Source organism: Macrobrachium nipponense, chromosome 27 (genome assembly GCF_015104395.2).
Source record: "Macrobrachium nipponense isolate FS-2020 chromosome 27, ASM1510439v2, whole genome shotgun sequence".
Classification (NCBI taxonomy): Eukaryota; Metazoa; Arthropoda; class Malacostraca; order Decapoda; family Palaemonidae; genus Macrobrachium; species Macrobrachium nipponense.
Genome location: NC_087216.1, coordinates 31,870,510 through 31,887,131, shown reverse-complemented (window position 1 = coordinate 31,887,131; position 16,622 = coordinate 31,870,510). Strand labels below are relative to the sequence as shown.

The window sequence follows — 16,622 nt, the reverse complement described above, 5'->3', positions numbered from 1 at the left end:
TTTGAAAAATGTAACGGGGGAAAAACCTCAAAGCAGTTGCACTATGAATCAATTGTTAGGAGTGTTTGGAAAGTAATATGGAAAAAAGAGAATATAAAAGGAGGTACAGCAAAAGGAACGAAAGGGGTTGCAGCTTGGAGCTAAAGGCACGCTGCAAAAAACCTCAAGTAATGCCGATGCACCGCATGAGGTACACTAACGGCACTATCCCCCTACGGGGAAGTTGATGAGAGAGCAAACATTGTTCATGGATGAACAGAAAAATATATTGAAGCTTATTCAACCTTTTTTCTTGTTTTCAACTTTATTACTTCCAATTTCAAATTCAACATTGTCTTCAGCTTCGTTGGTGTGGCTGCCCCCTGATGCGCTCGATCTATCAGGTCAATTTGCAGACTTCAAGAATTTCTGGATAATTGATGGTTTTATATTCCTTTGTTACGGTACACTGTATACTGAATTCATTCTGACAATACAGAAGTGAACTATGGTTCTATAATTCACAGTAAGTAAAACTAGCGTACAGCACTCAAAATACGAGTCGCGACAACAGCACTACAAATATTCCCCGAGATTTAATGGCAGTTTTTATCATAAGTCTTGTCTCTGAAACTGTACCTAAAACGCCGTTCAATGCTTCAGCGTTCAATAAGCATACCGTTAACTACACGCACTACTTAAGGCTATTTACTTAACAGCATCTATCTGCAATCACTGGGAAAACGAAGTTTGCCATAAATATGTTGTTTCAGTTTTTAGCCAAGAAAACAACGAATATAAACCTAAAGTCTACAATCTTTTCTACTGAATCCTTGAGACGGAATTGCAACTCCGTTCCCAACAGTCATGGCATGCCAAGCTCTGCAATCGTGTACAATCTTTTTCATATTAGAGAAGTGTATTTCTTAAAGCACTTGCACTCGTTCTGACAAATGATTCAACCCCAGTTGGGGGCCAAGGTCTGCAAGTTTATTGACAGCTCAGACTTCAGTTTCAAGTGACGAACGTCTATTTAATCAATAAACAGACGTTCGCAAAACCCATATTTAAAAAAAACAAAAAATATGGCTAAAGTCTTTTGCTAAATGGAAAAAGATACAAATAGTAACAATAGTAAAGTAAATGAGTGGGACTATTAGGAATTGAGCTTGTTCTATCACAAGGATAGTAATCAGAATTGGATCAGTTCTCAAATTTCTCAGGATGACTCCAACAAATCGTCAATTCTGACAGTCATGGAATGACATCCAGCGGAACTACATGAACTCCCCTGAAAGTCACAAGTCAGTAAGTTCTAGATTTATTGCGAGATTTTTTTATTATCATTATTATTTCAGTAAATGAAACCTACTCACATGGAACAAGCACACCAAAGGGGCCAATGACTTGAAATTCAAACTTCTAAAGAATGCTGGTTTCAACCTCCCACCTCAGACCCCCACACCGCAGCAAGTAATTGATCATGATACAGAGCCAATGATTTTTCATTGGCCTGGGGGAGACGTTAACCCCCGACAACTGAGCGGTATACAACGACACTAGCCACCATACCAGCATGGCAGTGTAAAGACCAAACGGCAACAACTAACTTGGTTTCACCATTGATACACGTTAAGAATCTCCTCATCTTCACAGCTAATATATCAACTATTCTTCTCAATTTGTGGCTTGAAACTATTAACTGATCACATGAGCAAAGCAGAGCCACTTCAAAGGCGCTAGAAAGATATTTGAGGTCATTTCTCAAGAACTCAGCACTTTTCTCTTGATTCTGAGCATAACACCTTAAGGAAAAATTCCAGCCTTCCAGTACCGACAAGGGATCCTGAAATGTTTGTGAAGTGTTGACATTTCATTGATTTCCAACTCTGGTCCTGGATATCATTAACCCTTTCAAATTGTGACTGGCTGTTTTATCCTCTTACTTTCAGTAAAAATTGTAACGCCAAATAGCTTGGTCTCAATATATATACTATATTACCACAACATAAACACTTTGTTTCGTGTTCAATGTTGATAGGAGCTTCAATTTTGACTAGAAATCTAATCATAATAAGTCTGTGAAAAGTGACATCAAGCACTTCATCGTATTCCAGAAAAGGCGTTTGATCACGTGCTACAGTTATTTAACCCAAACCCCAGAACTTGACGTAACTGTATGTTTGTTGAACTGCAGTTACTTCCAAAAACCACCTCGGTTATCTATGTGACCCTTTTTATAGTATCTTTGCAACTTGGATGTCAGAGGCTACATGCTTGATCTCAACAACTTTCAAGTGACCTGAAACGGAAAGTTGTTGCTTATGTTTTTTTATTGGGCCTAGGCCTATTCCGTTTTGTATCCCAGAGGACAGCGTCCTGAGAACTTCGTTGTACCTTGCCTTTACCGAAGGGGCCATTGTTGGTCTTAGACTCTAGAGCAAAGATATATGAGCAGCCACTATCGATAATAATGAACGATGACAATGTACTCACGCAAGACTATAGTAATTAGCCATTTTCGCAGCAGCCCTTCAAATCCAATCTTTTTTTTTTTTTACATAATTTTAAAAAGCATTCAGCTAATGTTCCAAGAAAAAGATAATTCGGCACTCAAAGCTGATTTTCATATCTACAAAGAGAATGGTACTTAGGCCAAACTTCTACCATGAACAGCAGCGTTCACAGTGAACAGTCTATTGTTCTACTCCAAGACTGCTGGCATCCAGCTCGGAGTGGTGGTCCCTTTTTCCAAACAAAGGCGGCCATGGGATCAATCATCACCGGAAGACATCACATTTGACCATCTTTCACAAGGAACTTTAGAGCCAACTCCTTCAAGTACAAGCAGCTCACAGGCCAAGTGTACGCCACTCGTTTTGCCCAAGTATATCTTAGTTTTACCAGACCACTGAGCTGATGAACAGCTCTCCTAGGGCTGGCTCGAAGGATTAGATATTTTCACGTGGCCAGGAACCAATTGGTCACCTAGCAACGGGACCTACAGCTTATTGTGGGATCCGAACCACATTATAACGAGAAATGAATTATACCAGAAATAAATTTCTCTGACTCCCCGTTGGCCGAGCCGAGAATCGAACTTCGGACCACCGGATTGGCAGCCGAGCGCGAAAACCACTCGTCCAACGAGGAACTTCGTTTTGCCCAGCATCGGCACCTTATGAAGTGAGGTGCTGCATTGTCCCTTTGCTGTAAAACTGTGGAGTATTTTGAGGTTATTCATGATCTTATGATCATTTATGATGGACTTCTACTGCTGCACGATCTCAAATATGACAGAAGCCAAAGTTTCCCTAGAAACAATACGTACGTAAATCTTGTAGTGCCACAGCAATCTCTCTCTCTCTCTCTCTCTCTCTCTCTCTCTCTCTCTCTCTCTCTCTCTCTCTCTCTGTGAGGGAGAGAGAGAGAGTGAGAGTAAGTGTGTTTTAAACCCCTAGAAATATAGAGAATAAACATACACTAAGAAAGATACACGGATACACGAGAGAGAGAGTGTGTAAAGGAGTTTTAACAGAGATAGAGAAAAAGCCTGCACTAAAAAAGATACACAAAAGATGAGAGAGAGAGAGAGAGAGAGAGAGAGAGAGAGAGAGAGAGAGAGGATTTAGTATGATGTCACTGGAAGGTATGCAAAAATGACCACACTTATCAAGGACAACCAAATGAAAGCGCGACAAAATGATGTCAGGAATGGAAATAGACCGAAATCATCAAAAATGACAAACTACAAAGAGCCTTTACAACTACACGAGAAGCAGCTGTGCAAATATATCATATAAAATACATGGCTACTACACTGACCCACGAGAAAACTGGTGGCAGGCAAATGCAAAAGGAAGAGGGAAAAAAAAAGACACACGAGGCGAACAGGAGAAGAGAAGAGGAGTGAAGGACCTTTCCGCACGTACGCTTTGCCATCACACCGTGACGTGTTGAAAACATTTCACATCCCCCCTCCCACCTTCTCTCTCTCTCTCTCTCTCTCTCTCTCTCTCTCTCTCTTTGAGAGTTTCTACGTTTTTTCCTCATTCATTTCGCTCAAGGAGACCATTTATTCTTCTTGTTACCCCTTTTTTTCGACCGCTGTACCCCCTTCTCCTCCCTCCATCTTATCTTGTTCCAGCCGTACCTCTTAAATTTAAATTTTAAATCACGTAGCATCAAGGATTCTTGTAAAATTGTAAAATACAGAAACACACAATACTACAATATTAATTTTTAATATATATATATATATATATATATATATATATATATAAAATACATAATATATATATATATATATCATATTATATAGATATACATATATATATATATGTATAATATAATATATATACTATATCTATATAATATATAATATATATATAGATATATATATAGAGAGAGAGAGGAGAAGGAGAGAGAGAGAGAGACAGAGAGAAGAAGAGGAGAGAGAGAGAGTTTGCGTTAATTCATCTAACCGCTTTTCAGAATTTCTGGTGCCTCACAAAAATCACACTACTGCAAAAATACTTTATTTCACTGTTGATATTCAGGGACTGAAAGAGGAAAGACCCACTAGACTTGCTTATTACGGATGGAAGAGCGAAACAAACATGGTGTGTTACGCCACTTAGATACGCCACATAAAAGCGAAAAACATGATGTCTTAGATACGCCACATAAAGCGAACAAACAGTGTCCATAGCGAAACAACATGATGTCTTAGATACGCCACATAAAGCAAAAACAACATGATGTCTTAGATACGTCACATAAAGCAGAAACAACATGATGTCTTAGATACGCCACATAAAGCGGAAACAACATGATGTCTTAGATAAAGCAACATAAAGCGAAACAACATGATGTCTTAGATTCGTTACATAAAGCGAAAACAACATGATGTCTTAGATACGCCACATAAAGCGGAAACAACATGATGTCTTAGATACGCCACATAAAGCGGAAACAACATGATGTCTTAGATACGCCACATAAAGCGAAAACAACATGATGTCTTAGATACGCCACATAAAGTGGAAACAATATGGGGTCTTACATACAACATATGAAGTAGAAACAGCATGGTGTCTTACATTCGCCACATAAAGCCTTAACAACATGGTATCTTAAGTAAGATACATAAAGCAGAAACAACATTGTGACTTACATACGCCACATAAAGCAGAAACATTCTACGTACCCCACATAAAGCGAAAACAACCTGGAGTCTTACGTAGCGCCAAATATAAAGTGGGGAGGTGGGGGGGACAACATTGATGTCATACATGCGCCGCATAAAGCGGAAACAACATGGTGGGGGTCTGACATACGCCACATAAAAGCGGAAACAACATGGTGTCTTACGTACGCCACATAAAAGCGGAAACAACACAGTCTTACATACGCCACAAATGACACTAAACTCGACAAACCATCACTCACCTCCTGACGCCGGATGGCGGTTCTCAAGTCTCTTTAAGAAAGAGGGATTCGTCTTTTCAAGACAGTAAAAAAAAAAAAAATAATAATAATAATAAAAAAAAGCATCGCGAGGCAGCCAGCCGGTTGGAAACGCGCAGTGAGGAATTGAAGTGGCTTATGAGCAAAAGATATTTTTTGACGTCAGTGAGCTTCGAAAATTTTGGCTCCGTCGTTTGCAATGTTACGAGAAACACAATTTCGTCTACAGTCTCTACAATTATGATGTAATCTGAGCAGTTTGGCCCACTTAAAAGACAATGCATAAGCAATTTCAATTGTGTGTGTTAAGAATCTCTCTCTCTCTCTCTCTCTCTCTCTCTCTCTCTCTCCTCTCTCTCTCTCATCTAGTCCAGTAGAGCCTTTGTCACTGAATTGCGATCGTCTTTCTCCAGAATTGATCCTAATGAAAGAAAATTGCTTCTGGGAGATGAAAGGAGGCCACGAGAGGAACGAAGCGATTCTTGAAGACAACTATACGAACTTCAGCAACCCTTCAATGGGGTTAAGATTACAACTACTTCTAATAATAATAATAATAATAAGTATGTTACTATCACTCATAACAATAACAATCGATAGAATTTCAGGCATGCGTAATCTATAAGTATGTTACTATCACTCATAACAAAAACAATCGATAGAATTTCAGGCATGCGTAATCTATATAAGTCGATCAACTGAAACCACATCATTTTCCTTAGCTAATAACTCCTCAGCACAGGACCAGAGTTCATGTAATGACGATTCTCCTCCGTGTTTTAAGTATATCTTAGTTTAACCAGACCACTGAGCCCATTAACAGCTCTACTAATTTGACCCGAAGGATTAGATATTTTCACGTGACAAGGAACCAATTGGTTACTTAGCAACGGGACCTACAGCTTATTGTGGGATCCGAACCTCATCGAGAAATGCATTTCTATCACCAGAAATAAACTCCTCTGATTACTTGATGGCAGAGCGGGGAATCGAACTCAGACCCTGAAATCGGTAGTCGAACACATAACCGACTCGTCCAACTAGGAACTTCTTTCGTCTGTCTCTTGGCAAAGCAATCCCAGCAGGTGCCAATCATCAAAGACCACTTCTTAACTTAGAGCACATCATTGTCATTATAATCTTTCTGAAAACGAAGTGAAACCATTTCTCAATTCAGCTGCACAGTAGTACTATAACGCCCTTGCCTCGCCACGTGTCGAATAAAAAAACAAAATCGTTGAGACCAATCACAGCCAATTTAGTGCAGCTATGAATATTCCCGAACTTGGCATGAGCTCGCCATGCCCAGCAAAGGCTGCCTGCGACTCTTGACGCCATGCAATCAGGGTTCTAGATTACGCGGTTCGTTGAGACCTGGGGTTACAATCTTCGTGCTTTCAAGCTGCCAACTCAAGTAGAGTGAACCCTTCCAGAATGAGCGACGGCGAGTGAGCCATTACTTTCCAACCCACGATTTCCTCGCGTCTCACGACTTTGACAAGAATATGAAATACCAGTTGCCACTATAGTAAATTCACATCAACCGTGCATTTGGTGTCTAGGCCCGTCCCTTACGACGTTCCTGATTGGCTGCTGATAAGTCAATCACAGGGCTGGAAACTCTCCCCAGTCTCTCTCGAGAGTTCACATAGGCCAGCCGTATGTTCCATCGCTTCTGAGGGATACGTCTGTCATACATATACCTCAGGAGATGTGAAACATACAACCTGCCCATGTGAACTCTCGAGACAGTCTGGGGATAGTTTCCAGCCATGTGATTGGCCTATCAAGAGCCAATCAGGAGCGTCGTAAGGGATGGGCCTAGACACCAAATGCACGGTTGATGTGAATCTACCATAACATCAACAGAACTGGTTCTTTCACTCAGCGAGAATTTCAAAGAGGTCAGATTCTTTATCGTTTTACGTTAACCAACTCGGGAAATGAACTGGACTATTCTAAAAGAACAGGAGAAGCAAGCTGGTATTTTTTTCGAAATCAATTTACATATAAAATAATCGTGTTCGTTTCTAAACCAAGGCAACAAATTCCTGAATTTTGGATCAAACACAAACACCATCTTTCGTTAAACACACACACACACACACCGAGTAACCAACTACACGGGCAATTTAACTAATGAACCGTAATTGCACACTCACTCCTTTTAATATGTGATTTCTTCATGTAATACGTGAGGCAATTAACTCGCGAGATATACAGTTCTGAACAATTTTCATGTCTAGGACGCCGTGAGAAGGAATGTAAAAACACAAGAAGAGAATAAAAACAAAAGTAATCATATAGCGGTACTTGCCCAGGGAGTCAAATAAAGGTCATCTGAAGTAGATGGTCAAGTGTGAGCCTTACCAAACTACCTCTCAGAGTCTAGAGGAATGTAAACAAACAGAGGGATGATTTACTTTGCCCTCCTACGGTCTCACTCTAAGGAGACAGAGGTACTATGTATATTGCGTCAAAAGTGGATTCTCTGAGGCTGGAGAACCACTATTTACTATATCTATAATGTGGGGAAAAAGCAACTACATATAAAAGATGAAAAATAAAAAATGAAGGATGTTCCGTAGAATTGATACCGTGGAGCGTTTCCAAAATATAGACAAAAACGAGAGAGAGAGAGAGAGAGAGAGAGAGAGAGAGAGAGAGAGAGAGAGAGAGAGAGAGAGACTTTTGGAATCTAGTCACCAGCAGGCCCTTCGCGCCTTTTGCCTTTTCATCTGACTCATATTTCGAACATCTTAGCTAAGAAGGTATTAGTCATAATAGTACTAATGCTTTTTTAGTCTTTCTGATTTATGAAAATCATTTCCACGTCGTTTTTAACGACCTCGTCTGCATAATCACATTATCTACTATGTCAGTCCTTACTACTTATGTATATGTATGTATGTATGTATGTATGTATGTATGTATGTATGCTTATAAAATCACAGTCGATGCACGTGACTTCATTAAATAAGCGAATACCACAGGAAAATGATAGGCAGAGTGTATGCATAAATAATCCTTGCAACATTATAACTTACATACCGTTATGACATCAGACAGACGCAAAAGTAAATTCCAGGCTTAAAAACTAACTTTTTTTTTCAAGATTAAACGCACAGCAGTAATAGCGCAGCTGTAAAAGTACGTTGCGCAGCTGCTGTATGGTGGAATTACGTTACAGTGGTGGTTAGCCTCAAAGGATTGCCTGAGCAAGAAAGGCACAGATAAGGGATAAGCCCCGTGAAGCCCTGGACAGAAATAGGTAGCAGATGCCAGGTGAATACATACATCAATAAAATCTTGGGAGACAGGGACCTACAGTCGCTTTGATCTTAACTCACCACTCACCATCGATCCAAATAGACTCTTTGCACCAACGTTTTATTTTCACTTCGGTTACATTTTTATATGACACAAGGTACTCGTCGCCCGTTTTTAGCGAAGTCGGATTTTTTTTTTTTTTTTTTTAGTACTGAACCTGTAGATCTCTGTCTCCCAAGATTTTAGTGTCACCCATTCCTGTCCAAGGCTTCACAGGGCTCATCTCTTATCTGTATAATAAAATCGACGTGTTTGTTTCTTTGTTTGTACGGTGTTTTGACGTTGAATGGAACCAGTGGTTATTCAAGCAACGGGAACCAACGGCTTTACGTGACTTCCAAACCACGTCGAGAGTGAGCTTCTATCACCAGAAATACACATCTCTCACTCCTCAATGGAATGCCCTAGAATCGAACTCGCGGCCATCGAGGTGGCAGGTCAAGACCATATCGATCACGCCACTGAGGCGCTAAAATCGACGTGGATATGGTTATGATAAATCAGCAAGACTAATAAGCATTAGTGGCGTTACTAATACACTAATATTATGAGACCTCTCATAAAATAATTTTAGGTTAGCTAACCTGGTAAACAGTATTTGGTCTTCGTTCACTTGAAAAGAGAGAGAAGCTCTTGTCCAACTTATATCAAATATGTGCTACTGGAGACAGCTTCAAAATACTCACTCTCAATATCCGCCTATATATTATAAGCATACATCTGTGTGATTTAATTCATTGAAATAGTTTTCCAAAACAGGAAAATGGGTTAGAAAAAATACATATATATAAAAGGTTTTTCAAAACACGCTTTCATCAAAATGCATTAAAAAGTAACACATAATTTACTGACACACACCAGGATTTTCTTACAATTAATCATGTCTACAGAAATAAAAGATGGGCCCCAAACATGTTAGGAAATGCTATAAGAAATATATATTTTTTAATTTCTTGTAACATTTCTTTCCATGTTTGGGACCCACACTTTTATCTTTGTAGACATGATTAATTGTAAGAAAATCCAAGCATCTCAAAAAATTATTTTTCACTTTTAAGTGCATTTTAATAAACAAAATTTAAATATATATTTTTTATTTTATACATTTTAGTTTTCAGAGAAATTGTAACTGATTTATGATTGTAGCTAACGAAATTGAACGTGATCTCCTGTCGAGCCAAAGGTTTGAAAAATTCGTCGAGTTATGAACTTATTCTACCGAGTCAAAAAGGCATGAAAAATCCGAAGAGTTATTCACTTTATACAAATCCTGAGCTACTGGGAGAGATTACTGTAGGGTCACTAGAGGTCACTGCTGATAGAGGTCACTGCTGACCTACTGATCATGTAAGGTTGTATTGTCACCGGAATTGAGTACCCATGCAAAATTTGAAGTTCATCTGACGAAGGGAACAGGTCGAAAATTGAATTTGCATGTTTTGACCCAAACAGACGAAGCAGTCAAGTTCAATAAAAGCATGTATCAGAAAACGGCAAATCCTACCTTACCTGGGCGACATCTACTAAGCATAAAAAAAATGACAAAAACTTTGAAGGAGATCTTAAAAAATGCATGAAAAGGATATCAATCGTTTCCTCGAGATCTTCCAAGTCCCACTCAATGGACCTGAGGGCGTTCCTGAGCTCTGTGTTGGTCCACTCGAGCTCCTCTCTGCTGGTGGTGACTACGACGGGCGTCCCGCCGTCCTCTTGGAGTTCCCCCCAACGCTGGTACAGACCACGAGTCTTATTCAAGGCTTTGCAAACCTCGCTGTTGGAAGAGAAGAGAAAACACTTCAGGACGCTTTCTTCTAAGGGAACTGAAAGCATTAATAAATATATATATATATATATATATATATATATATATATATATATATATATATATCTCCTGCAAAAATGTTCTGTTACTACAGAACTCCATCTAATAAAAGGAGCCCATAAATCGCCAACATATAGAATGTAAGTACTATATTTCAGAGACTTGTCTGTCTCTTCATTACCTACCTGAACGGAGAGACACCATCTCTGAAATATAGTATATACTTTCTATATTTTGGCGTATTTATGGGTTCCTTTTACTAGTATATATATATATAATATATATATATATATATATATATATATTTTACATATATAATATATATATATATATATATATATATATATATATATATATATATATATATATATATATTATACATAAGCACAATACATAAAACGCGTGAATATTCTGAATTTCCCCGAAAACTTACAAAAAACACTTTTCCGAATGTCATCGACTAGGATTTATACATGTACATAAATACGTAGGAAACTCAACTCCCGTTTTATAGCGACTATACCCTAGGAAGAATAAGTTTATGTACCTATCATTATATAGGTGAAAAAAAAGGGCCACAAAATTCAGTTACAAAAAATAATTGGCATGGGGTTGGGGGGAATCGGAACACGGCATTAAAAGCTAGTTACTTCGTGTTCTTGGCACTAAATTAATTTTAAGGATCGCGGCCACTTGTTTGGTCGATCGCCGTTCCCCCACAACCCTATATAAACAAACAAAACCCCAAGCATATATATATTATATATATATATATATATATATATATATATATATATATACATTGTACTCATGTTTTATCGTACTATGGCGCTATTTGAATTTTTTTCCCACGTAATAATATGTGATTATGTATTATGGTAGATCGTAAAAGAGTTTCAGTCTTTAGAGTAGATCTCTAAAGACAGGTGCATCTAGATGGAATGAAAGCATTCCAGTTACTGGATGTCGATTGTCTGTCATCGTGTTTTTCATGCATTTTTGTCAGTTTTGTGTCTCATAGCATAATCCTATGGTGTTGCCAATTTAATAGCAGTTTTTAAAACTTAAAATGAATCAAAATTAAATTCTGAAGAAGCCAAAAGAGATATTCCTTACTACTAAAAACAAGTAAAAAATGTTCTTCGGCGCAATTGAGTTTTCTGTACAGAGTACAATCAAGGCCCCAGAAAATACATCTATCTTTCGGTGGTCTCGGGTATAATGCTGTATGAGATGCAGCCAACGAAACTCTCAGCCGGCCGTGGTGGCCAGTGCTGTTGCGTTGCCAGAAGCATGATCATCGCTAACTTTAACCTTAAATAAAATAAAAACTACAGAAGCTAGAGGGCTGCAACTTGGTATGTTTGATGATTGAAGTGTGGATGATCAACGTATCAATTTGCAGCCCTCTAGATTCAGTAGTTTTTACGAGCTAAGGGTGGACAGACAAAGCCGTTACAATAGTTTTCTTTTACAGAAAATTACAAAATCATAGTGATTAAACTATTGGACATCCCCAGACCCAGGCATACTAGAAATAGAAAAAATCCACTGTACCCTACTTATTTCCGCCAGACCCAACGGCAATTAGAATCCGTGCATGACCCAGTTTTCGGAGGGAGAGGAGAACAGTATTAACATGGATAGGCTCTTATGATCAACTGACACTGACCATCAAATTATTATTATTATTATTATTATTATTATTATTACTAGCTGACCGACCCAGCTTTGCTTGGGATAACTCTGAAGGACAACTGATAAATTTGCTCTCTCTCTCTCTCTCTCACTTTTTCTATCTTTCTCCAAGCTAACACCCCCTCTACTCTCTCTCTCTCTCTCTCTCTCTCTCTCTGACTCATTTTTTCATCTTTCTCCTACCTAACACCTGCTCTACTCTCTCTATCTCTCTCTCTTCCTCTCCCTTTCGCTCCATTCTCCTTACTCTCCAAACCATCACTGTCTCTTTCCCTCTTTCTTCTCACTAATACTAACTCTCTCCCTCTCTCTCTTCTCCAAAAACAAACGCTCTACTCTGTCTCTGTCTCTCTCTAACCCTCCCTGTCTTTTTTTTTCCCTTTCTTCTCCCTAACACCCCGTCTACTCTCTCTCACTTCCTCTCCCTCTCATTCTCTCTGTCAACCCCCTTCTCAAACTCCACCCTCTTTGATGTCATTGATGTTTACCCTATAGTATTCTTTTCCAAATGATTATATCAGGGTATGTATACTTAAATTATGTATGATAAATTCATAAAGTAACCAAGTCTACGGGCATAACCAGCCCTGTTTCACGGGCAGAACCAACTCCAATTCAGGGAATCCCTTCTCACCCCCACCCCCTTTGGAGGGGGGGAAGTAGGATGAAACCTGATTATAAACCATCTTAGGGGTCCCCACTATAACCCTGCCAGGTTTCACGCCCATCGGACAAGCCTTTTGGCCGTGATTGAATGACAGGCGGACAGATATAACGCCCATTATAGTAAGATTATTATTATTATTAACCGATTCAGTCAACTTCAGCAAGGTCCTATTGAGTTGACAATTTCAAAACTCTACCTTCGAAACTGCTGAAGTTATTTCAGGCCAAAACCAAATGATAATAATAACACTAATAATTTAGTGGCCAGCTGATTATTTTCAATAATACTAAAGGTAATAAAATGATGAAATTACTGCACACGATATAATCTGTTGATTAGTTCCTCGTTGGACGAGTGGTTTACGTGCTCGCCTACCGATTCGGTAGTCCCGAGTTCAATTCCCTGCTCTGCCAACGTAGAATCAGAGGAATTTGTTCCTGGTGATTAGAAATTCATTTCTCGATATAATGTGGTTCGAATCCCACAAAAAGCTGTAGGTCTCGTTGCTAGGTAGTTAGCTGTTAGTTAGCTCAGTGGGTCTAGTTAAAGTGAGATATGCTCTTTCTTTGTTCCAGCAAATTGTAAAGTAAGTACAAAGATGTTATGGACCTTTCAAAGAGACGACCTCCAGAAGGCACCACCAGCACGGACACCATCCATATTGACACATCATTTGTGAAGCCACTTTTGCCTCCATCACAGGCTTTTTAAGGGACTCTGCCCTGGATCTAGTAACCTCAAAAGTGAAAAAGAAATCGTTAAGGCCATCCTCATGAGTGAAAGGCCAGCCATTCCCACGAAAACCTTCAAAAACCTGTTATCAGATTTCATCCGCGCCAGAATTCAGGTACCAATATAACTACGTACCTTCAGTTCTGTACACAAGGCCTTCACTCTTGAGGAATACTGGCTAACCACTATTTTGCTCTATGAACCAATCATTCCCCCTCCACCTCCCACTCTCTCTCTCTCTCTCTCTCTCTCTCTCTCTCTCTCTCTCTCTCTCTCTCCTCTCCTCTCTCTCTCTCTCGTTAAAGGGTATCTTGTGCTCGCATTTCGTCACCAGAAGAACAGGAATGCCAAATACCCTACACTTGTATATATCCTGTTTCAGTTACACTGAAATTCGGCGTGCCTTCGTTGACATGATAGTGGATCACGTACTCTCTTGGACGTTTATTCAACTGACATGGATATATATATATATATATATATATATATATATATATATATATATATATATATATATATATATCTATATCTATATATATTTCGAAAAAAACCGAGTTCGACGGTGATTTGTAAGGTCAGAATCGATATAAACTTATAGCCTCTCTGTTAGCCGAATATATATATATATATATATATATATATATATATATATATAATATATATATATATATATATAGTGTGACAACCTCATTAAAATCTTAACGTCACAATTTCCAAACACATATATAAGCTTGTCACTACAAAGCAAAGTCTTTACTAACGTCTGAAGATCACAAAGAGAAAATCCAACTACCAGTGAGTCTTTAGTTCAACCTTCATCCCAATCCACTGTGGGCAAACGTTCAGCGGTCCCCCCCAGGTAATTATGGCCTCTTCATTTTCACTCCATTCAGAATCAGGCTTCTATTAACATTCTATTCAAAGTGTGAAAGAAATCATGAGGGTAAGCTTTCATGTGCTTATTCCTCTATCACACAGTGGGTGAGTATGGTTCGTGCGTACCAGTGTCCAATACGTTTATAGCTGCTGAGATTAAAACGTGAATATATAACAAACAATATAATATTCATTAGCAACACTTGAACAACTTTGTACCCCCAAAAGGTAAACACTAATTTCTGGCTGATCGTTTGTTTGTTTGGTTTGCATGGTGATTATTAAGCAACGGGACCAACGGTTTGACGTGTCTTCCGAACCACGTCACGAGTGAACTTCTATCACAAGAAATAACATATCTCTCACACCTCAATGGAATGCCCGAGAATCGAACTCGCGGCCACCGAGGTGGCACGCCAACACCATACCGACCGCCACTGAGGTGATCGTGCTTGTAGTACTCGCAGTCAGATATATATATATATATATATATATATATATATATATATATATATATATATATATATATATATATATATATTTATATATATATATATATATATATATATAGATATATATCATATATATATATATATATATTCTTTCTTTGTTTTCTTTTTCAAAGGTTCCTCTTTTGCAGCAAAACACTTACATGAATCTGTTGAACTGAAAGCATTGTTTTTACCTGCGTGATATAATTGAAGACTTGAGATTTGCTTTGCCTTGCTACTTGTCTTTCTCCCTAACCACGACAGATACGATTGTCAACCAGCTCTCAAAAGCTCTAGGACACACACACACACACACACAACACACACACAAAGAAGAATATCAAATATATTCTTGGTCAACTGGGCCACCCTGGAAACATCTCGAACAACCATATCATGCAATTCGTCTAAGAAAATCATAACTGACACGTTCTTAAAAATTTTAAACATACGAGAAATTCCTCTGACATCTTAGTAAACAAACTGATTCTTACAAATAAGCATCTATACGCAATTTACATATATAACCAAAGTCGCAAAATATTACGGAAACTGTAATATAGAAAACGATAATAGACGGAACTATAAAAAAATCATTAATCACAATTTAACTTCGACATACATACATACATATATACACACACACACATTTATATATATATATAATATATATATATATATATATATATATATATATATATATATATATATATATAGATATAGATAATATAGAAAGTAAGTACTATATTTCATGGACTGCAGCCTCACTCTCAGGTAGGTAATGAATTACCTACGTGAAGAGGGAGACAGCAGTCTCTGTAATATAGTACTTACTTTCTATAGTTTGGCGTTTTTATGGGTCTCCTTTAATTAGACGGAATTCTGTTGTAACAGAACATTTTTACCAGTCATATAACTTAGTAGTTATAATCCGGGAGACTGTTAGCATCCTCACAATCTCGGGAGTGGGCGCCAGCTCCAAATTGTGCCTGTCATTTGCACGAAAGATTCCGCAGAGGATTCGTTGGCTAAACGCAGTAAGGGATGGCCTGTCATGGCCATTTCCTTACAGTGCCCAGTTTATTGCTGACAAAGGCCAATGACCCCTGCCGTTCCCTAATGGTTCTGTAACATAAGTCATATCTCAGGTGTTCATAACTGACGCTTGACCCTCTCCATCATCTCCATGCCAGTGATTTCGGTTGCTTTTCCGAGGCAAAGTTACAACCTTCGATTATTATGGGTTGGTCCTGGGTCAGCCTTTACCCACGCAGCACTCGAAACCATAATCCAGGTACTACCATATTACCAGAAGGGCCATTTATTGATTGATTTTATAGCTTTACAGTGCCAAGCACTGGGGCTACTAAGGCCATTAAGCGCCGAAAAGGAAATTGTCAGTGAAAAATTTTGAAAGGTGTAAGCCTCGCAGTTGCACTATGAATCAATGGTTAGGAGAGGGCGGGAAGTAAGATGGAAGAAAGAGAATATGAACGGAGGTACAGTAATAGGAATCAAAGTGGTTGCAGTTAGGGGCGCTGCAAATAACCTTAAGTAA

The 16,622-nt window shown here is 38.6% G+C and overlaps 1 protein-coding gene across 4 annotated transcripts in view; it reads right to left on the bottom strand.

The window, feature by feature from the left end:
* The window catches only part of LOC135200997 (syntaxin-6-like), a 171,934-nt gene that overhangs the window by 99,993 nt on the left and 55,319 nt on the right, over positions 1-16,622 (bottom strand). For all 4 annotated transcript variants that reach the window (XM_064229803.1, XM_064229804.1, XM_064229800.1 and 1 more), the window contains one exon: positions 10,365-10,549. In XM_064229803.1, the coding sequence (XP_064085873.1) occupies positions 10,365-10,549 (185 nt within the window). The remainder of the gene's footprint in view (positions 1-10,364; positions 10,550-16,622) is intronic.